Source organism: Neurospora tetrasperma, assembly GCF_000213175.1.
Source record: "Neurospora tetrasperma FGSC 2508 unplaced genomic scaffold NEUTE1scaffold_6, whole genome shotgun sequence".
NCBI lineage: Eukaryota > Fungi > Ascomycota > Sordariomycetes > Sordariales > Sordariaceae > Neurospora > Neurospora tetrasperma.
This window is the reverse complement of record NW_009799104.1, coordinates 2227870-2248366: the sequence shown is the minus strand read 5'-3', so window position 1 is coordinate 2248366 and position 20497 is coordinate 2227870. Positions and strand designations below refer to the sequence as shown.

General features: G+C 52.5%; 9 protein-coding genes across 9 annotated transcripts; 4 read left to right on the top strand and 5 right to left on the bottom strand.

Annotated features, from left to right (window-relative positions):
* Window positions 1-378: 378 nt before the first annotated feature.
* NEUTE1DRAFT_124763 (uncharacterized protein) lies at window positions 379-1711 on the top strand (the record flags this gene model as incomplete). Its single annotated transcript, XM_009856176.1, has 2 exons — window positions 379-1389; window positions 1446-1711. The coding sequence occupies 2 exons, from the start codon at window positions 379-381 to the stop codon at window positions 1647-1649; spliced, it is 1215 nt and encodes a 404-aa protein (XP_009854478.1).
* An 822-nt stretch (window positions 1712-2533) lies between these two features.
* Window positions 2534-3526, bottom strand: NEUTE1DRAFT_69259 (uncharacterized protein; the record flags this gene model as incomplete). The annotated part of the gene is made up of 2 exons (XM_009856175.1): window positions 2534-2838; window positions 3019-3526. The coding sequence occupies 2 exons, from the start codon at window positions 3132-3134 to the stop codon at window positions 2595-2597; spliced, it is 360 nt and encodes a 119-aa protein (XP_009854477.1).
* A 1413-nt stretch (window positions 3527-4939) lies between these two features.
* NEUTE1DRAFT_118217 (uncharacterized protein) lies at window positions 4940-5492 on the top strand (the record flags this gene model as incomplete). Its single annotated transcript, XM_009856174.1, has 2 exons — window positions 4940-5266; window positions 5344-5492. One exon carries the CDS (start codon window positions 5017-5019, stop codon window positions 5173-5175), a length of 159 nt encoding a protein of 52 aa, XP_009854476.1.
* Window positions 5493-8012: 2520 nt separating this feature from the next.
* Window positions 8013-8762, bottom strand: NEUTE1DRAFT_124760 (uncharacterized protein; the record flags this gene model as incomplete). Its single annotated transcript, XM_009856173.1, has 1 exon — window positions 8013-8762. The coding sequence occupies one exon, from the start codon at window positions 8760-8762 to the stop codon at window positions 8049-8051; it is 714 nt and encodes a 237-aa protein (XP_009854475.1).
* Window positions 8763-9276: 514 nt separating this feature from the next.
* NEUTE1DRAFT_132027 (uncharacterized protein) lies at window positions 9277-11275 on the bottom strand (the record flags this gene model as incomplete). Its single annotated transcript, XM_009856172.1, has 1 exon — window positions 9277-11275. One exon carries the CDS (start codon window positions 11273-11275, stop codon window positions 9614-9616), a length of 1662 nt encoding a protein of 553 aa, XP_009854474.1.
* Window positions 11276-11861: 586 nt separating this feature from the next.
* NEUTE1DRAFT_69251 (uncharacterized protein) lies at window positions 11862-13979 on the top strand (the record flags this gene model as incomplete). Its single annotated transcript, XM_009856171.1, has 3 exons — window positions 11862-12531; window positions 12612-13426; window positions 13514-13979. 3 exons carry the CDS (start codon window positions 12067-12069, stop codon window positions 13710-13712), a joined length of 1479 nt encoding a protein of 492 aa, XP_009854473.1.
* A 62-nt stretch (window positions 13980-14041) lies between these two features.
* NEUTE1DRAFT_132025 (uncharacterized protein) lies at window positions 14042-16155 on the bottom strand (the record flags this gene model as incomplete). Its single annotated transcript, XM_009856170.1, has 2 exons — window positions 14042-15657; window positions 15738-16155. 2 exons carry the CDS (start codon window positions 16141-16143, stop codon window positions 14603-14605), a joined length of 1461 nt encoding a protein of 486 aa, XP_009854472.1.
* Window positions 16156-17954: 1799 nt separating this feature from the next.
* Window positions 17955-19399, bottom strand: NEUTE1DRAFT_124756 (uncharacterized protein; the record flags this gene model as incomplete). The annotated part of the gene is made up of 3 exons (XM_009856169.1): window positions 17955-18050; window positions 18167-18220; window positions 19154-19399. 3 exons carry the CDS (start codon window positions 19397-19399, stop codon window positions 17955-17957), a joined length of 396 nt encoding a protein of 131 aa, XP_009854471.1.
* A 142-nt stretch (window positions 19400-19541) lies between these two features.
* Window positions 19542-20141, top strand: NEUTE1DRAFT_48634 (uncharacterized protein; the record flags this gene model as incomplete). The annotated part of the gene is made up of 2 exons (XM_009855520.1): window positions 19542-19659; window positions 20092-20141. Coding segments are annotated over 2 exons (168 nt in total), but the record flags the coding sequence as incomplete, so codon positions are not given.
* Between the last annotated feature and the right edge of the window lie 356 nt (window positions 20142-20497).

Below are 20497 nucleotides of genomic sequence, written 5' to 3'. Positions count from 1 at the left end.
ACAGGTCGTTCAACAGGCTGTTCAACAAAGTCATTGCATGTTTTAGACTCCCTGATCGCTAAATATCCCGAGACTCTACGGCAATCAAGAACCCCTCTGGTCCTTGTTTTGCTTTCTTCCACCCGCCTTCTACGCCTCAACGGTCCAGCTCTTTATCTGCAAGGCAGCCCAACCGACGCCGGTACACTGCTCACCTGGGGACACACAGTGGCACTAACTGCCAAGCCCCCCCGGCCAACATTACGCAGCATCATATTCGATTGAAGGGTCTATCGGCACGACAGCGGATCGCCCAGCATAGAGCAAGCTATCACGGACACCTAGCCAGCGGCCACCTATACCCAACCGAGCCACCTCAATACCGCGCATTCCAGCATCATGCCACCCGGGCGACTTGTTCAGGGTTCGCGCCGCCCTCAGCCGACTGCCTCCGCGTCCACATCAGCCCACAATGGGTCCGACCTGCCCCCCTATGAGCCTCCCTCGCATCCAATGAACGATGCAGGCAGACAGGCCCTATCCAACTTCACCAACAACAACGCGGAGATGCGCAAGTACGAGGACCATCTTTCCAAATCCGCTACCTACTTGCGAGAGGCCGTCGGCGCCATCAACGATACCCTGTTTGCTCGCAAATCACAGCTGACGGGCAAGATCGAAAAGCGACGTGGCCGTGGCGAATCTGAAAAGGGCGAAGACGAGGCCGAGCTCGAGGAATACGTCAACAAGCTACATGGAGATGTGACCCATTTGACTGATGAGATCGAGGCTGCCTTGCGACAGGTTATTGACTACCGTGCCGAAGTTCAGCGCGAGAAGTTAGTTTTGGGCTCGGTGGCAGACCAGGTACAGAGCGAAAAATCCCGCCGGGAACGCCCCTCACGGAAACGGAAAGCTGCACAGCGGGTCAGCAGCGATAGTGATGAGGAGATGGGTGGTGTCGATGCCGAGCCTGAAGAGGCAGAGGCCGTCGGAGCTAAGGACGAGGCCCCTCTGACCGGCGTGCGCGAGGCACTCCACAAGGCAAGAGATTCCAACGCGAGACAGTACCGTGCCACGAGTGCTTATGACCGTTACGCTTCCAACAACGAGTATATCGCTTTCAAAAAGATGTGGCATGATGCCCAGCATCCCGAAGACCAAGTGCCCCTTCCCGATGCGTCCACTTGGTTTGATAACCAAGGCAGGCCTATTTGGGATGGTGCTCCGGCGGGCGATGAGGACCTCATTATCGAGCGCGAGGTCCAGGACCTCACTTGCAAGTTAACGCTTCGACCCTTGAAGGAGCCATACGCCAACCACAAATGCCCACACGTTTTCGAGAAAACCGCAATAATGGAGTACTTGAGAGGCACTGGGGGCAAAGCACAGTGCCCTGTGTGCACCAAGGTAAGAATAGACGTATTATTTTGTGCAACAAATCTCTAGCTGACATGTCACCACAGGAGCTTCGCATCAAGGACCTGTATCTTGATGAACTCACATTGCGCAAGGTCAAGCGAGCTGCTCGAGCAGCAAGGGAAAGCGAGGACAGGAGCTCCAATGCTGATCCCGACGAACAAATGGATGAAAGCGTCCTCATGGGTGAGAGTACCCAATTACGGTCAGGCCGTGCGAACAACGGGGTGAAACAGGACGATTCTGAGTGAGAAAGGTTGTCTTTTGCATCGAGCTAATGAGGGCGGCCGCTACATAGCGGAGTCTATTCCACCCCTGATCAAACCCCAGCAGGCGAACCACTCCTTCGGCAGTTACCGCGCACTGTTTGTTGTCACCTCAGTAGAGACGTTGCCATGCCTTGCATTCTATGTTGATCATATTGAAACCAGTCTCGGGTAACCGTTTAGTGTAGGGTGGTTGCTTGAAGAGATAAACCCTCGAAACTCCATGTGTATGTGTACGTCCACAGTACCCCTATCGTGCTTCTAAGGATACAATGCCCGCTGTACCGGAGGAGAAAAAAAAAAAAAAAAAAAACCTACTGCGAAATTGGAGTACCAGGTTACACCAAGTAAAGCTGGACATGCTTTCTGCTAGCAAAAAATGGGTTGGCCGGCCTCTCGACTGTTGAAGGCTAAACAGTGAACACCACTTCTCCAGTGGGTTATGTCCGTTTCAACTCATGCAGGGTTCGATAACGGTTGACGGGCCATAATGTCCGCTAAGTTACTGTATGGGCCGCGGAAAGCGGGTTGCTAGTACCCTGTCGGTGAAGCAATGATGGAGAAGCAGTTGAGAACAACCCTCGGTAAACTTGGTATGGAACACTGGGTCGTGAGCTTGCCGGTAAATGCCGGTGTCATAATGCCCTTGATGGTCAGGCGGGTACCGAAATTTGTTCACAAGTCCTCTCTGGCTCGAATGCAGGCCCGAACCAGGCAGCAGTCCCGCGAGGGGGTCTGTAGGATACAATTGCCGGAGTGGTTCAAAGTTCGGATGGCCCGAGGGGCTAGTGTAGCGGGGAAAAGAGATAGTCAGCATGAAGACATTCTTTTCTCGCACAAAACATGATTCTGACAAATTACGACACACCCTTGATGCCCTCTCTTGCCTTGTCTTGCCGTCTTGCCGATGACATGCGAAAAACAGAGAACTTACCTCAAAGAAACTTCCGTTGGAGTCGTCGATTCGTACATGCCCGAACCGATGTAATGGATCGACGGGTGTTCTTGTCGGCTGCTGCTCCCTCGTCTATGGATGGGACTTGATGATGGGGGTGGCGAGCCGGTACCATCATCTGATGACTCGGATAACACAGATTTATCGGATTTGGCTGCGAAGGAATCTCTTCGCTTGCGACTCGTATACTTGCGAACCCTCCATCGATCGAAGCGCGACCTGTATGCCCGAATTCTATCGCACGGTTACGCGTTAGAGACAGACAACGACTATAGTTAAAGCAACGACGAGAAACGACAAACAAGATCCGAACATCCCCAACGAGCAAACGCCGGCGACCACCATCGAAATGCAACGCGAGACACGATACACATCTTGGACGCAGGAAGAAATACTTACGAAGCTCTAAACCGATACCGTTCCTCCATGAACTTCTTTACCTCATGAAGAGGCTTGTTGTTGTCCTTGTATTCCCGGATGATGATATGTCTGTGGTCTTCCCATTGCTTCGTCATCTTGTCTATGCTCTTCTTCAACAACAACAAGGTTGTTGCCGCTGAAATTGCTGGATGGTAGCTGACGGGTGTCTAGGTCTGCCATGCGGTTGAGGAAAGCCAGAATATCAAGATGGTGGTTGCAGGATTTGCTACCACGATGATGGGTTAAGAGGTAAGTGGTATGTTCGAAATTCAGGTCACAATGCAAAGCAATGCCTGGGAAGTTAAGGAGATGGAAATAGAATGGCTTGGGACAGCAAACATCATGAAGGGCGGTCATTGTCTTGGATCTATATAGGACCAAACCCAAGACACGAGTTTGTATATCGGTGTCATGATGCCAAGTCACATTCTCCCTATGATCAGAAGAGGATGTCAGATTATCGATCGGATACCTTACAGCCGTAACTGTTTTTACAGCATATGGTGCCCGGCATGCAGACGGCTATGAAGCCATTGCTTCCACTCGGGGTTGTCTTGCGACTGACCGACCACTTGGGGAGAGGGGGCGGTGATGAGCGCACAAGGCTATCAATGGAAGAGACATCCAGCCCTATCAACTGCTTGCCATACCTGAATTGCGGGGAGAAATATTTGGGAAAGCTTGATGGACACTCATGAGCACGTACCGTGCCTCTGGTGTTCAAAAGTTGACCGAAAACCAACCATACTGGGCAAGAGACAACCTCAACAAAAGAGTATCAACCATTGACGGGCCACGAAAATCGGTGGGACACGCTGCATACCGCGATACGCACCATCGGTAACCGGGAGTGGTTCCAAATCGGCCGTGTGCCTGGTCACGACTGGGTGAGGTGGGTGAGTACAGTTAGGCAGACAGCTAGGCAGCCTTCTCCGCCTCGGCAAGTACCAAAACGCGGACGAGAAGGCAGGGTGGGCAGGCAGGCAATGTAAGACGACGGACAAATGAAAGCAACGATAAATGCCTGTATGCACAATTAAGGCGATGAGCCAGTTATGCAGGAGGGAAGAAATCTACCAAGTGATGAATTGAGGCTTCGAGTAATACTCTGCGCGGCGAAGGCAGGATAGTCCTACGTACGACGTATATCGTGAGAGCCTGGTGAGCATGGCATGCAACAGCCGCGCCTTCTGTCTTTGATACATGTGTTTCAGTTCAACCGTTTCGCTAGACTCTAACATTGTCGCGAATGCGGCATGGTAAAATGCAACGAAACGAGACTGTTGATAAACGAGGAAGGTTTCATCCGAAGATATCAAATGTTGCTGGTCGAGAGTGACACTCTCTTCCACAAGGCATGCAAGACTTAGTACAGACTTTCCACGATGCCATCCGACCAGCAACTGCCCCATGTCAGTCCCACGCTATTACTTAGGCAAGAAGCAGGCAGACGAGAACTAGAGGTATATGTAGGTAGTTCTTCCTCATGTAAACGGGTAGGTGCCACTCACACACAATTATCACACATCAATGGCAACTTAAGGAATGAGGGGAAAGTGTCGCCGGTGAAGGCTCTTTCCCCACGATTGGGCAAGGCTTCTTGGCATGCCAGCAAATTACATCCTGACGACACAGCCTCACCGAGCCTCCTTGATGGCACCTTCCCGCTTCCCGCTTTCCCTCATGCATCAATTTCCACACGTGAAATCACTGCAGAATTTTGCATCATTTCCCCATCCCAATGTTCTCGGATCGGCAGCCATCGAGCACTCCGCCCTCCTCATCCTCCACGCAACCCCGAGCCTCATCTCCTCTTCCTTCCTTTCGTCCACGGTCTCGACGAGTGTTCTCCCCCTCTCATCCCGTTCTCCCCAACATCACTGAGTGCCGCCAACCAATTCTTGTCCATGCGGCTGCTGTGTCTGCCTAGTATTCAGCCTGAACGCTATCTTGCTTGCTTCCTCCCCCACGTCCCACATGCTCAAGTACACACATAACCCGTTATCGATGATCTCTTTCTTATCACTCCTACGTTTGTCTGTTTTCTGCTTCTATTTGTTTTGTGGTTTGGATGTTGGAAGCCCGTGGTTCAGTGGTCACACAGGGACTCCATTTGGTGTGCGTGGTCTAGACTAAGAAATGTGCAAGGCAGCAACAGGAACCTGTGTCAGGAACAGAGCTTAAAAGGGTTTAGAACTTAGACCGATGGACTGGTGCAGTTACCCCAGTAAGCATATAAACATTGGAGGCGATTATTGAAGTCTTTCCGTGGTTGGCCTGTCTGACTGACTGTGAGATTGATAGAGACGGCGAATTGTGTGTATCCTAAATCCCACGCAACTTACCTAGAATAGCGGGTTTGAAGGTCGAACCAACCACCATTTCACCCAGGCTGTGCCGAGGTCCAACTCTACCTGTAGAGGTAGGACTTTGCCTGAGGTAGTGTCAAGACTCGGTAAGGTATGGCTTGCCATGAGGAAGTGACCGAGAGACTGAAGTTAGCAGGACCACCTACTCGCCTGGCTTTGAGAGAGAGTGAGAGAGAGAGAGAGAAGAACGAGCAGATGAGACAAGCTGACTAACAACTTGATGCAGATCATTTGTTTTTGATGGCACCATAACAACACAAGTCTTCAATAAGGCTCTCCGAACACTTAATTACCACTCACATCCAGACTCGCTAACGACTACGGTGCAACATTCCGAGTTAACATCACGGCAGAGAAGGCGAAGACGCCGATTTCTCGGTGAAACCAAGCTTGCTGTCGACAACCCAAGAGTGAGCAAATTGCATCTGCTACATCTTATTGTGCGGCGCATGTCGCATGGTTGCCGTTACAATGACCACAGAAGATTTTTTTTTTTTTTTTTAAAAAAAAAATAAACCCTGAATGCGAGGGTGCTTGTAGTTTCGCGGCCGACATGGGATGCTACACATGCAATATTATGGCGGCCCTTCGTGGAAGGACTTGCAAAGGAGGGCTCCTTTCGAAATTGGCACTTTCCCGTTTTCTAACGCTCTTTACAGATTTGTCCGCCTTGAACTGTCTTCAACAAAGTGCTCTTATTCTGCCATCGATGAGGGTCTTATACCGAAGCAGTACATCGGCATAGACGCTGCCACACACAGGTGGCTCAGATGAGTCAAGCAGAAAAACAATAATCGCGCTCACTAAACTAATTCCAAGCTAACAAGAGGGACAGACAGAAAATGACACCATCTGCATCTCAAATGTCACTAGATTCGACTCCAATAAGTTGCCCGATTCCATTAGGTACCACGTCGACGTTTCAACCCACGAGCTGGGCGCTGTTCAATTACGAAGAAAGGCCACGATGAGGGCCAGACATTAATGTAGTCGGGAACCCCATCAGCCATCACATCAACGACAGAAGCAAGTACCGATGTCACCTCAAACTCATCGGAGACGCAAATCAGAATCAGAGGCAGACCCCACATGAACTCGATCGAAACATCGAGGCGCTCAAAGAACAATGGAAACAGGCCAAAGCTTTCCACGAACGTAACGGAGATACGAGTAAGGTAGGGGCTGTGATGTCGCGGACAAATATTGTCCTGGGGCTATTGACCTGTACGGGCGGGCAAAGGCTCTGAGGGGTGCATCTGTTCTCCTTTGTCGCTCTTTTCCATTCGTGCTATTCCTATCTGTTGCAAAAGCAACACTAATGTCCAGCATATAACTGAACATGTTGAACTATATTCGCAAAATCCTTTTTATCTCCGTCATTCTTCTTTCTGCCTATTTGGTGCAAATACGGCGCTGGAGTCACCGAGGGACGGTTTTCCGCTGTACTTACTACACGGTCGATACGTTCGCTTTGAGAATAAAGATATGGCATTTGATGGGGACTTCAATTCTGTGAAAGAAAACGCAGCAACCAGATAAAACATATCATGTAGGCTTCATCGCGTTCTAGTGGGTTGTCGGTGAGACCCACCGAATTTCGCAGACATTTGCAGATGGCGAATATCCTTCACACATGGAGATATAACTTTTGAGAAAGCATTTGATCAAGGCGTCGTTGTCGGTATCTCAAAAAAACACCTTCCATATTATATCACATGTTTACACTTTTAAGCAACGCCTGAGTGTCCCCTTCTCATCCTGGTCACAAGCATACCAATATATACAAACCTACCACCCTATACCCTATGTAGATCCCCATCGATGGGGCGGATATAATGGCCTTTCATAACGCCATCTGACCGAACTTGCCTGGTATATAAATCATTTGGTGCTAGTCTATGATCTTGAGAAATCGAGGTGGATAAGACATGTTCTTTACATTGTGTTAGCCCGCTGCCCGCTTTTTCTTCGTACCTGGATTTAGATGGGGCGCTTGTGTACCTCTGGCTGGCCCATCGCTGCCCGATGGTGAAGTTGAACTACAAGCACAAGCACCATCGTTAGACCTTTAATACCATGCAATAAGAAAGAGTGAAGAGAAAGGAGGAGAAGATTGCGCTGAAGGTGGAGAAGGTGCAAAGACATTCCATTGCTCGCGGTAGACAAGGCATACTTAGATAATGAAGAGGGGAAGAAGTTGGGTTTCACATAGACCAGTCCCGCAAAAACAATTTCCACCCCATCCAGATACCGGTCGCTCCTTCACACTAGGTGTAGGCGCACGACACAGGAGATAGGAGAAACAAACAGGAACCCGGCGAGGTCTTATCGGTTAACAGATCGAACGGCATACACGCGATGCCCTTGGTCGTCGCAACCCCCAACGGCATCCTTTTTCATTGCCCAGTACATATCTTATCTTCTCCTACCAATCCAAAATTATTTCTGCATTTTATAAATTTGCAGTTCTTGCATCCTTCAAGCTTCAGCGCAGCGTTGCATCTCTAGATTCTATCGGTACTAGGTAGTCTTGCCATCCCGTCCGTTATTCCCACTCGCCGCACAAATTCTAATCTTTCCAATTCCCCTTCATCTCTTCTCCTCCCTCTCTCTCTCTCTCCCCTTTTCACCTCTCCCCCTTCACCTGACCAACCAACTCCCATCCAACTCTCCCTCCTCCTCCCCTTCTTTCACACCCAATTCCCTCACTCTCCATCCCTTCCTCGCCAAACTGTGCCTGGCAACCTCACAATCAAAGTGGATATCAGCAATCAACGCCTCCAGCCCGCTGTAATCCTTCTCGTTACGGATGAAGCCCGTAATCAAAAGCCTCATGCCCACCCCGTAAAAATCAGCCGCGAACTCTCCCAAAACATGTACCTCGGCCGAGCGCACCGTGTTCTTGTAGAAGGGGTTGTAGCCTATGGACATGACCATGGGGTAAATCTGCCACTGGCCGGTTTGTTGGTCGACGAGCTTTTCTTGTTGGGCTGATTCAACTCCCCCCTTTTGTTGTTGTTGTTGATTTTGTTGCTGCTGCTGCTGCTGCTGCTGCTGCTGAACAGGCTCCATCATCACCGGCTCGGAAGTAGGAGGTTTCTGGTACAAGACTGAGTTGGGATGCGAAGCGGGCAACTTGAGCGATGCCCAGCCGAAATAGATGCCCGAGTCGATGTTCTTGATCCAGGTGTTTTCGTCGTCGACGGGCAGGTTGGCGGTCGGGATGCCGAGCTCTTTGGAGCCGCGGCCAAAGCCGGAAATGACTTCGCCCTCCATGCGGAAGGGGAAGGGGACCTCGGGCCCGGTAGGAGGCCCAATTAGGAGCGGGCGGTTGTCTGGGTTCGGGAGGGACATGTTTGGTGGTGTCTGGGTGGTGATGGATGAATGTTTACGGGGGAAGAGAGGTTGTGAGATGAAATCCAGAAGATGAGTTGGCTGGTGATGAGATGACTCGATAAGTATATCCCAAGATAGTCTGGCGAATGATCGGTGGGTTTTCGGATCGTTGTTGTCTGAAACCCCCGTCCGACTGATGATGACACAAAGCTGTTGGCGTGTGAATGCGGCGCAGTTTTCGAATCACAAGCTTTCTCCTAATCATCAAAGGTCCAAGTCCAAGGCATGTCAACAAATGCATGTGGGGATAGATGGAATCCGCCAGACTGTCATCGTCGCCGGGCGCTGACAATTGGTGGGGCAGTGGGGCAAACGCCGTGCAACTCCGTAAATATCCCGGGGTAGCGGCACCGTAGTGGTGTCAGTCCGCGTTTAGTGTAGTTTATTGGTAAGCGAGGATCGCCTTGGTCGGGCCTAGTGATCAAGGTTAATCACGTACAGGACTGGCTATATAATGGCTTGCAGCAAGGTGACGAGACATCTTGGTAATTGTCTATCATGTAGTTGAGAACCACTCCGCCCGTCCAAACCCATCCGTAATTTTTAGTTAAACCGTCTTCTCGTTCTTCAACACGAGACGCACGGCGGAGGCCCCAAGACATTAAAATAAAATAGCAAAAGCAAGGTCACACTTCGCCTTCCTCTGATAAGATAACATCTTTCTTCAGACACAAGGAAGGGAAACACATCATTCGAGGTCCATTGCCAACCCATCATGGCGCAGTAAATGTAATCGAGTTTGGGGAAAATAAATCATACCCCGTGGAAAGCGTCCAAGACTCCCTTGCAGAACCACCTTGAAAACAGCCTCAAACCTTGTAGAAGCAGAAAGCAACGTAGAAGCTCGCCGCCTCCATCTCCTCTGGGCTTACCAACAACTTTCCGCTCATCCTATCCCTGACCCCCATCCTCTCGCTCAGGGGCCCCAGTTCACGGTCATCTTTCTCCGTCTCCCACACGTCCGTGAAAGTTTTGTGGTACTGCAACTCCAAGTTATAATCCTCCGCAAGCGCACGGAAGGCCTCCCAGGGAACCACGTATTCGGGGACCTCCTCGACGGCCTCATGAAGGAAGAAATTGTACTTCCACCCGAACGGAGGGCGGAAGATTCCGTCAGCAGGCGTGGGGCCGTTGAACCGCACGCGGTAAATGTCGTTACCCCATTCTGCGATGGTTGGGTCGGAGGGTGGTTTGGGTTCGGAAGTAGGTTCAAGCTCGCCTTCCTCCAGCTCCCCTTCTTCCTTGTCCTCGTCAGGTTTGGGGGTTTGTTCCGAGGCCTCGCCCTCTTCTGGAGTAGGCTTCCTCTGTGATTGGTCTGATGAGAGCTTTTCATCTCCGTTGGGAACTGATTCCTTGGGCGTGTTTCCGTCGGTTTCAACACTCGGTTGGGCCTGATCCTCCTTAGCCTTCTGCTGCTCTGCCAATCGCTTGTTGAACTCCTCCACTCTTGAGCTGATGACGTCCGAGTTCGGGATACATCCTATGAACCGACCACCCTTCTTCAGTGCACCGGCCACGTTCTTCAGCATCTGCCGCGCCTTAGCCTCCGTCTCAAAGGCGTAGTGCATGCAAAACATCATGCTGACCACATCGAAGCCCCGATGGCTGGGGCCACCAATGTTGGACGACGCGAATCCGACCTGCCGGATAATGTCAATGTCCTCAATCGACTCGCCATAGCAGTCCTTGACGTGGAATCGCGCATCAAAGAGTGGCGGCTGTCTCCTATTATAGCCACCCCGTCCACCCCTGCCGCCATGACCGCCACGAGCCACCATACTACGATACCGATCGCGCGCCTGGTCGATAGAGACATCTGCTGGGTCCAGCCCAACATAGAGCTCCACGGGCTGTGGCGCCTGCTGCCATTTGCCCAAATCACCGCCCTTGCCGCATCCAATGTCGAGCACCAACAGCTGATTGTTCGAACTGATTCCCCGCTCACGAGCGCCAGGCGAGTGGTCTTCGTCAGGAGAAAACTTTTGGATGATACAGCTCTTGACCCAGTTGTTGAAGGAGCGGAGACCTTTGATGCGACTGTCCGTCTTGCGCCAGTCACGGCCACGCTCGGGCACAGCATTGTAATGGGCGCGTACGACGTCATTAACCGTGTTGCGGCGCTCGGCTTCGGCGGCCGCTTCTGCCTCCCGCTGAGCCTGGCGCTCGCGCTCCATCTGACGTTGACGAATCTGTTCGCGCTCGGCTTCCGTGATGCGGGCACGTTGGCCAGGCCGCTTCTGCTTTCTAGGCTCGCCGCTGGTAGTGGGAGTTTGTGTTCTCTTGGCCGGAGCTAACTTGCGGGCATCAAACGGCTGTGGGAGGACATCGTTGTCGTCCTCATCTTCGTCATGCCTTGCAGACTTGTATCGACGGTCTTCGTTGCGGCCATTGCGGTCGTCGTCGTAGGGCGATTCTGAGCGTTGCCTCTTGCGAGTGGACCTATAACTGGTGTAACCATCGTATCCTGACATTGTTGGGAAAAACTATTGGTGTGGTCTCGCAAGGAGACTTGATCATCGGCAAGAACAACTCTGGCAAGCGTCCAGGGTTCGTGTAACAGCAGAATAACTGATGCGACGGTGAGTGGTGTGAGTTGTGATTTGGACTGTTGATATCGATTGATGCGAGCACAGACACAGGCAAATCCTAAAAGTGGATTCTGAGACTCGAAATTCGGTGTGTCGAGGTTGAGAACTCTTATTGTTGTTGTTGTTGTTGAGGAGAGAAAGCAATTGGAAAAGGAAGTCGGGATGCAAGTGTTTTGAGGATGCAAGCATGGGTCGGTCGGTGTTTGAGCCGATGAAGTGTGCCTGCCCGGGCACTGTTCCAGCGGCTCCACTCGCAGGCCTGGCCCGCCTTCCATCCAAGCTCTGTCTCCACTTTTCAGTGCTGACGCGCGAGCTCTGGGGGCCTTGGTCACTTCACTCTCCAGTGAGGTCAGCTACTCTGCTATCAACCTTCCGAACCATTCAAGGAGCACCACAAACCACAGACATCACCACCACCCAGCCTCACCTCGACCCGGCATCTTTGGTAGAATCACAGCGCCAGGCCAAGTCACAAATTGCGATCCAATTTCCAAGAGCTTTCAACACCGCGAAACTTCCCATCTTAAGCCGGCATCCACCTCCATCAGCTGCTTGCCGATTTCCAGCGGGGTGCTTCTACCAGACGACGGACACTGACCAGCACCGGCCGTCTTCCATTTGCATCTCCCATCTCCCTCCTTGGCTCATAAGCTAGTACCCATCACAACTACAAAATGGGCTCCGATCCTCAATACGCGAAATGGCCTCTGCTGCCCCTCGCCCAGCATGTCTTCACCCTCACAAACCCCTACGCCGCCCGCCCTGCCCAACAAGCGGCCGTCAAGAACCTTCAAGATGCCATCACCGAGCACAAGATGGCGCCCTTTTACCGATACCTCGCGCACCCTACCGAGGGTGTCCTTAACTCTGTTGGGGAAGGCGGCTCCAACACTGCCGCTGCCGGAAGGTTGGGTAGGAAGAGCAGCATCGCCGCCGGCATGATCGCGACCCACAAGCCCACCACAAGCTTAAGCCTACCGTGGGATGAGAACCTGTACCAGCAGCTGCAGGCCGAGAACGAGAAGGAGCTCGAGGAGTTTCAAAAAGAGGAGGATGAGGCTGTCGAGAAGGCGGGAGACACAGAGATCCAGGCTGCCAAGGGGAAGAGGGCCGAGTTCTGGGCCCGAGTTGGCGATAAGGTTGGTCACTTCAAGTTCACTTAGCTGTCCATACACTCCCACCAACCGACATATACTAAGCATCCACTCTTCCCATTCAGGAAAAAGCCATCGCCGCGCACCAAGATCTGCTCGAGAAGACGGGCATTCTAGGTACCAAGATCGATCTCGTCCTCGCCTTAATCCGCCTCGGCCTCTTCTTTGGCGACAAGCAGCTAGTCCAGAAGACTGTCGAGCGCGCCAAGTCGCTTGTCGAGTCGGGCGGCGACTGGGACCGTCGCAACCGCCTCAAGGCCTACGAGGGTCTGCACTTGCTCACCGTGCGCAACTACAGCGGCGCCGCCCCCCTGCTCCTCGACAGTCTGTCCACCTTTACCTCGTACGAGCTCTGCACCTACAGCAACCTGGTAGTCTACGCCGTGCTCGCCGGTTCCGTCTCGCTCAAGCGCGTCGACTTCAAGTCCAAGGTCGTGGACGCCCCCGAGATCAAGGCGATTCTTGGCGACGGCGAGGACAAGCTGCTCGCACTGACCGGCGCCATCTCGGCCGGCCCGGGAGCCGACGCCTCGATGCAGGACGCCGATAGCGCCCCCGTGGCGGCCCGGACGGCCGTAGTCAACCTGACCACGCTCGGCAGCAGCACGGAACAGCCTGAGGCGGAGATGGCGGTCGACTTTGACCCGCTCGCGCAGCTGGTCAGCAGCCTGTACAACGGCCGGTACAAGCTCTTCTTCCAGGCGCTGGCCCTGGTGGAGGAGCAATTCCTCACCCAGGACCGCTACCTGCACGAGCATAAGAACTGGTTCATCCGCGAGATGCGCCTGCGCGCGTACCAGCAGCTGCTGCAGAGTTATCGCGTTGTGGGACTGGATAGCATGGCCAACGACTTTGGTGTTACGGTAGATTTCTTGGATCGGTTGGTTTTCCCCTCGTTATTGTTATACCCCTCTCGCTTTCCCCCAACACAAGTTCTATATATGCTGATCGTACATTACAAAAACAGTGACCTAGCAAAGTTCATCGCCGCCGGCCGTATCCCCTGCACCATCGACCGCGTCAATGGCAAGGGTGTTATCGAGACCAACCGGCCCGACGACAAGAACAAGCAGTATCAGGACGTGGTCCGCCAGGGTGACCAGCTGATTACCAAGCTGCAGAAGTACGGACAGGCTGTTCGGTTGAGGGGAAGCGAAAGAGCCTAGTAGAGAACCAATTTGAAGAGAATTAGAAGCTAGCAGTGAAACAAGGGGAAGGTCAATGATGTATGAGCGAGCTGTGCTATCGTTAGCGATTACCTCGGGAAGAAAGGAAGGGGATATGAATGATCAAGGGCATGGATTGAGTGGATGGATGAAAGGAGGAGAGAAATCAGAAGAGAATAGAGCCTGAAGCAACCTATCACATTGAATTGTCGTTAGGGCCTAACTCGGCTCTAGTAAAGACAGAAGACACAAAACGACTTGCTCCTCATTGTCACGGATATTGCATCATGTGTTCATAAGACTCCGTTTCTTCTTGTCCAGGCTTTTTGTTTACTTTTGTATTCGTATGTCCCTCGTATCCTAAATAAGGCTACGTACATACGTACAATGCAAAAGGCTAGCAAAAAGTACAAACGCTGAGGTATCATCAAAGATCCCATAACCAACCAACCAACCAAACCAAACCAAAAGCCGAACCAAATCGCTCTTTTTTTGTCCTTCATACTCCGAGTTCTGCTTGGTAAACAAGAACTCGCTCGCTTTTTCCGTTCCATGTTTCCTGTCAACTTCATTATCCGGTCCCGACGCTGGGATGGGCAGCATATCTATCCCCAAGGTCGATGGGCGGGCAGGGCAGGTGACATTCTACAGGGGAGAGAAGGGATGATATCTCCAGGGTCACACCCTGTTTTCCCACGGCAGCTTTGATACTTGAGGGGCTGCAGAACCGATGAACGAGTGCCCCCCTTGTGCGCAGCGTCATAGTCAGACCATCCATCCATCTCGAGGACACTCGACACCCACCCATCACCACCGTGACGAACCGCAAAGATTCCTTTCATCAAGTACCGTTTTCGAATCAAATACACTTTGACAGTGGTGTGAGCCTTTCAACGATATTGATCCATGAACTCCTTGTGGAACTTGACAATGCTGCCAACCCACTCGGTACCAGGAGCAAGGAAGGTAGTGCGGAAGTGCAAGCTACCCTCCTTCTGACCGAACCCAGAACCAGGAACAACGCAGACGCCGGTAGCCTCGAGGAGCTTCATGCAGTAGAACTCGTCGGCGGTGCGGCCCTCCTTGGCGGCGGCCTCGGCGGCCTTGGGGGGCAAGTTGATGGTAGGGAAGAGGTACATGGCACCCTGAGGAGCACCGCACTCGACGCCCTCCATCTGCTCAAACGCCTTGTGGAGGGCGTTGGCGCGCTCCCTCATGCCCTCGTAGATGCCGCGGTACTCCTTCTGGTAGAGCTCGTAGGAGGGCTCGCCGGGCTTGGGCGGGTTGACCATCAGCTCGACCAAGCACTGGCCAATGACAGGCGCGCAGAGCATGATGCTGACGAACTTGTAGATTTCAGCCTGGACTTCGGGATCAAAGTTGACCAGCTCAAAGTAGCCACCGCGGTGGCCGCACTCGCCCACCATGCCCTTGGAAACGGAGTGGAGGGAAGCCAGCTCGACGCAGTCATACTTGCCATCGGGGTTCTCCTTCTGCAGCTGACGGAGCACGCGCTTGAACGAGATGAACTCGCCGATGAAGACGTTGGTCTGGTAGACTTCGTCGGCGAGGACGACGAGGCGCTCCTGGCGCGCGAACTCGAGAACGGCGCGGATGTCCTCCTCGGAGAGGGAGGCGCCGGTGGGATTACCGGGGTTGATGATGACGATGGCGCGAGTGTCGACGCCGGCGTCCTTGGCCTTTTGGTACGACTCCTTGATGGTGTTGATGTCGGTGCCCCAGTTCTTGGACTCATCGAGGAGGTAGGGAACGCAGGTGGCGTTCAGGATGGAGAGCGAGGCGGTGTAGAGAGGGTACTGGGGGATGGGAACCAGGATGCCGCTCTTCTCATCGGCGCAGATGATGTGCAGGAGGGTGTTGACTCCCGAAGAAGCACCGGCAGAGAGGTAGATGTCTTGCCAGTTGGCAGGGAAGCCATCGCGCTCTAGGAAGCGAAAAAAAAAGGGATGTTAGCAACAGTTACATACATGTACCCCAAGGGCACGAACGGGTAGGGCTGCTTACTCTCGAGAAACTCGGCAATGTGCTGTCTGATGGCAGGGGCGCCGTTGCTGGCACTATAAGCTCCTACGGAGCCGACATTCTTGAGGAACCACTTGGCGCGCTCAATGACATCAGTCTTGTAGCCGAGGTGGTTGATGAGGACGTCCTCATTCTCGAGAAGCAGAGGGTTCTCGAGGAGACTGAGGACCTGGCGGAAAAAGGTGATGGGCTTCTGGTCAAGCTGCTGGGGGTTGCCGATGTTGGCCGAGATGACCTGGCTGAAGGGGATGTCGGAGGTTCCACGGAGGAGGGCGGCCCGGAACTCCTCGGACTTGACGGCAAGCTCACCGCGCACAGCGTACTTGGCCGCTCTGACGTGCGGGTTGATGTTGTCAATGTTGAGACGGCGGGAGTTGGAGGACGACATTTTGCGAATCTGAGTGAAGGACTGGAACCGAGTTTGTTGAGTGAACGAGTGAATAACCGGCGGGGTATTATTAGACTTGAACAGCGGGGCAGCGCGTCCCGAGGAGGAGTCAAGGCCGGAAGCTGGAGAGTGGGCACACGTTAGAAAACTTTCGTTAGTTCGGAACCCACAGTCCCCCGTCCAAGAGGTACAGTACTGTGGCTTGCTTGTCTCTCGTTATCTTGAGAAAGCGCAAGGATTGCTTGTTTGATGCCGGCCCATGAAACAGAAGGGGCAATGTACATGGACCAGCTAGATAACACAACAACAACAAGTTTTAGAGATTGTGATCGGGTTTACAAGACAAGTTCACCAGCTTTGGCGAACCTATTTCACAGAGAGAAGGCCGGCCCAAGGGGATAACAAATGGGAAGCTCCGGCTCAAGAGGAGTAAAACAAGAGACCAAGCAAACGAGCGAAACCGACAATAAATGGTTGGCTTGTGTAGCTCTTTCTTGCGTGTGTGTGTATATGAAAGACGGGTAATTGAAGAAGAATCAGCGCATGTCTCGCCTGTCGTGTCGACACGTCCGATGATCGAATACACCAACTGCTTCGGGATTTGAGCGGCCGGAACAAAGTGCTTCAGGTTATTGCCCTGAGGCGCTTTAAGCGCATGAGGTACCTCTTGGTACCTACGTAATCTGCCATGCAGCGGGACGAGGCAACCACAACATTGACAAATTGCATTGCTCCAGAGCAGGCATCGACATCAAGTAGATAGGTAGGGACTATGCACGCACTGCATGCCACGAGGCTCTCGGGAGTTGAAGATTTTGGCTGCAACTCTCTGTGTGTGTGGTTGTGTTCGCGTGTCTCTGCCGAGATCGGGGATGGTGATTCCCGTTGTGGGGAGGAAGGGGAGACAGAGGGAGATGTGCAGGTGACATTCTGGGGATGGGGTCTCAGGATGCAACTTGGATCATGAACTCAAAGCAACAGCAAACACATTGGGAATGGGAAAGTGAAGGCAGATGAACAGCTGCTGTGTAAGCAGGTGCCAAGACCGTTGCAACGGAGAGGATTGTAAACGCGGGGAAAGAAAGTTGGGGAAGTTCGGGAAGGTGAAAGCGACGCAATAGCACATCGATCCGAGTCGGACGAGAACTCGCGCCGCTTTGGCGAATGGTAAGGGTTTGGTGATCCTTACCTCCGCATGTCGCCGGACCCCACGCCGGCTGCTGGACAGGGATTGAATAATTTCTCACGGCCGCGCTCGGCAGCCGGTGACGGGCGGTCTTGAGGGCGTTTGACAGTCCGGCAGCCATCTCTGCGATTGTCGATCTCTTTCTGATGTAGTGTATTGATGGATGGGGGGAGGAGGGTCTCGATACTGCCAGGTGGGGGAGACAGGACTCCCGGAGATGCCGTCGAAGGTGAACGGGAGAAGGACTTGTCGTTGATGGTGCGCTGACTCGCTCCGAGAGTACCGAGAGGTCGGGATGTGATTTAGGGCTGAGTCCGGTTTAAGTCAGTTGGGTTGGGTTTTCAAACCGCATTCGACACAGCAGACGCAAAGACACTATGAATGGGGAAAAAAATATAAGCACGCAGAAGAACACACACACTTTTTTTTTTCTTTTTTCATCAAATGTAGCAACCCAAACTGAACTAATGAGCTCCGAAACAGGAGCACGGAAAGCGGTGTGGTCTAGAACTTTTGTTGCAAAAGAGTCTTCGTTCCGGTCCGGTTTTGCTCCCGCGATCCATTTCTGGCGGGGTCGCAGAGGCCCGAATCGAGACTACAGTCTTGGTATAGTATGGAGAGTCAATCAAACAAATGCCATATTCTGACCCGGACTGCTATCCGCCAAACGAGGCGGTATCGCTGAGCTGTTTCTTAACCGCCAAGGTAAGCTGCTGCTGTGCTGCGCTGCCCGACAAGCCGCAACATTAAATCCGGGCCGTTGTATTCTGCTGCGGCATGTGTAGGACCAGTGGACTATGTCCATGTATCCAGGAACTACCCTTTTTGTCGACTTACACAGTTCACTTTCAGCGCATTGTTGGCCGAACGGGCATGATTACAGCCAAAGTGCTGTCAACGGTCGCCATGTTGAAACTCCGATACATAAATATCAAAGTTGTGTTTTAAATGCATGTCTCTCAGTGTACAAGCCCAGCAAAGTTGTTGATGTTGTCAATAGATTTGTAAGACATGTTCGTAGATATCACCCCCGTTGTGTCTTGGCCAGGCCCTCTGGGGTTCATCGGTGAGCTCTCAGTTCACTACCTACTCACCTTGTTTCTCACCTTGCCTTCACCGATCCTACTTGAGGGTGGTGGGTGCCGTCTGGCTCTGGGCGCCAAGGCTCTTCCACCCTCTCCCCATAGGGAGAGGGCGGCAAAATCTTGGGACATGAAATAAATCTAGGACACCTGAATTTGCATACAAAATCTTAGTAGAATAAAACTATCTCCTCGAATTCCACCCTCAACGTCTTTGAAATATTCTACCAAAATTAAATGAGTATCTTATACTATAGAGAAGCTTATATATAAAATTTCATTGTCTCAAAAAAATTTGTAGTTGAGAAAGCTTGGTTTTCGTTACCTCTACCTATAATTTTGGTTGCAAGCAAATTTCCACCAAATGCCTCAGATGATAAAGGAAGAGTAATAGAAACGGGAATTTCTCAACCATATACCATCCAAATCCATTACTAAGAATTGGAATCTGATGGTAATAGTTAGGACTAATAACAGTCAAAATTGCATCTTCTTATCTTCAATGCTGGCGGCGTTGTGCAAACAATCATTCTGATTCTTATACAAATGGCCGTATCCCAACTTCTTCATGTCCCAAGATTTTGCCGCCCTCTCCCTATGGGGAGAGGGTGGAAGAGCCTTGGCGCCCAGAGCCAGAAGGCACCCACCACCCTCAAGTAAACCCCGGCCGCGGGCAACCACCTGCCAAGCCCAGCTAGGAGCGCACACGACCCACCCACGGTCCACCCCACGGCCCACGCACCCCGGCGGGCCGGCAGGCAAAATCTACAATCGCAATCGCAAGAAGCGCGGACGACCCGACGTCGATTGGAGAGCTTCCGGCGCAAAGACCGTGCTCCGTGAATCCGCCCGCCCTCCGCCCGCAGTTTGCGAACCTCTCCGTCCGGACGAGCCCCAGCCCGTCGCCCGTCGCCGTACCGCACTTGATCCAGTCCAGTCCAGGCGCGCCGTTGCACACCACAACAGCGCAACAAAAGTCGTTCAACATGGCGAAGAAGGGTAATCAGCTCCATCCTCACCCGTGTGCCTGCAATTACTGCTTTGTTTTCCTAAGGGGAAAAAGCGATACAATGGGAAAACCGGAAACCGAAAACAGAAGACGATAGTTGCTGATAGGTAAACAACAAACAGCCAAGTCCCGCATCATCAACGTGCGCCTGATCTCAATGGCCATGACGGGTTACTTCTACACCTTCACCCGTCCCCGTACCTCGCTGCCCATGAGCATGCTGAAATACGATCCGATCGGTATGCGCATATCCTCTCCCCTCATTCCTATCTACCTCTCCCGCCTCCGAACGCCTACATGATTGATCCGGCGGACACGACGACACGGGCATGATATGGAACTCTTTTTGGTTGCGGGCTTTCTCGACTTGCACGATTCGAAACACCCCAATACGCTTCGTCGAACGGACCTTGGGAAGCTCGCTTGGGACTGGGACTAGGACTAGGACTGGGATTAGATCTGGGACGCAATAGTTCAAAGACTCGGACGACGGCATAACGTACGGACGGACCTTCGGAAAAAAGAAAAAAAAAAGCAACCAGCCAACCAACCAGCCACCAGGGAAGAGAGGAGGGGACGGAAGAAACTCTCGCCTACGACAGACAATATTCCCAATCACGGATCTCGAAGAGGAAGAAATACCAACTAACACTTTCGCTTCCCCACCATAGTTCGCCGCAAGGTCCTCTTCCTCGAACAGAAACGCAAGGGCAGGTCATAGATCGTTACTCGCCCCCCGGCCTAACGACCGTCGAACGAACGAGAGCCAGAGCGAGAACGCGGAGCCTGCGATACGGAACCAAAGAGCGTAGCGGCGAAGCAGCGACAAGTAAAAGGTTACAGCACCCCCTCCACGGACTACCACGTCACACCAAGTTACGATTTCGACCGGGTTGTGTTTCAAGCAGATCACCAGCAGACAATGACCAGTGCTGGCGAGTGAGTTGGAGCTGGAGCTGGAGAGGGGGGTGGACCGGACCGGAACTGGACTGGATATATGGAGAAGAGAGGCGCAAGAATAAGATGGGGTCCCTCGTTCCGTCCAGTCTATGGTCGTGTATTATTACTGTACTACCG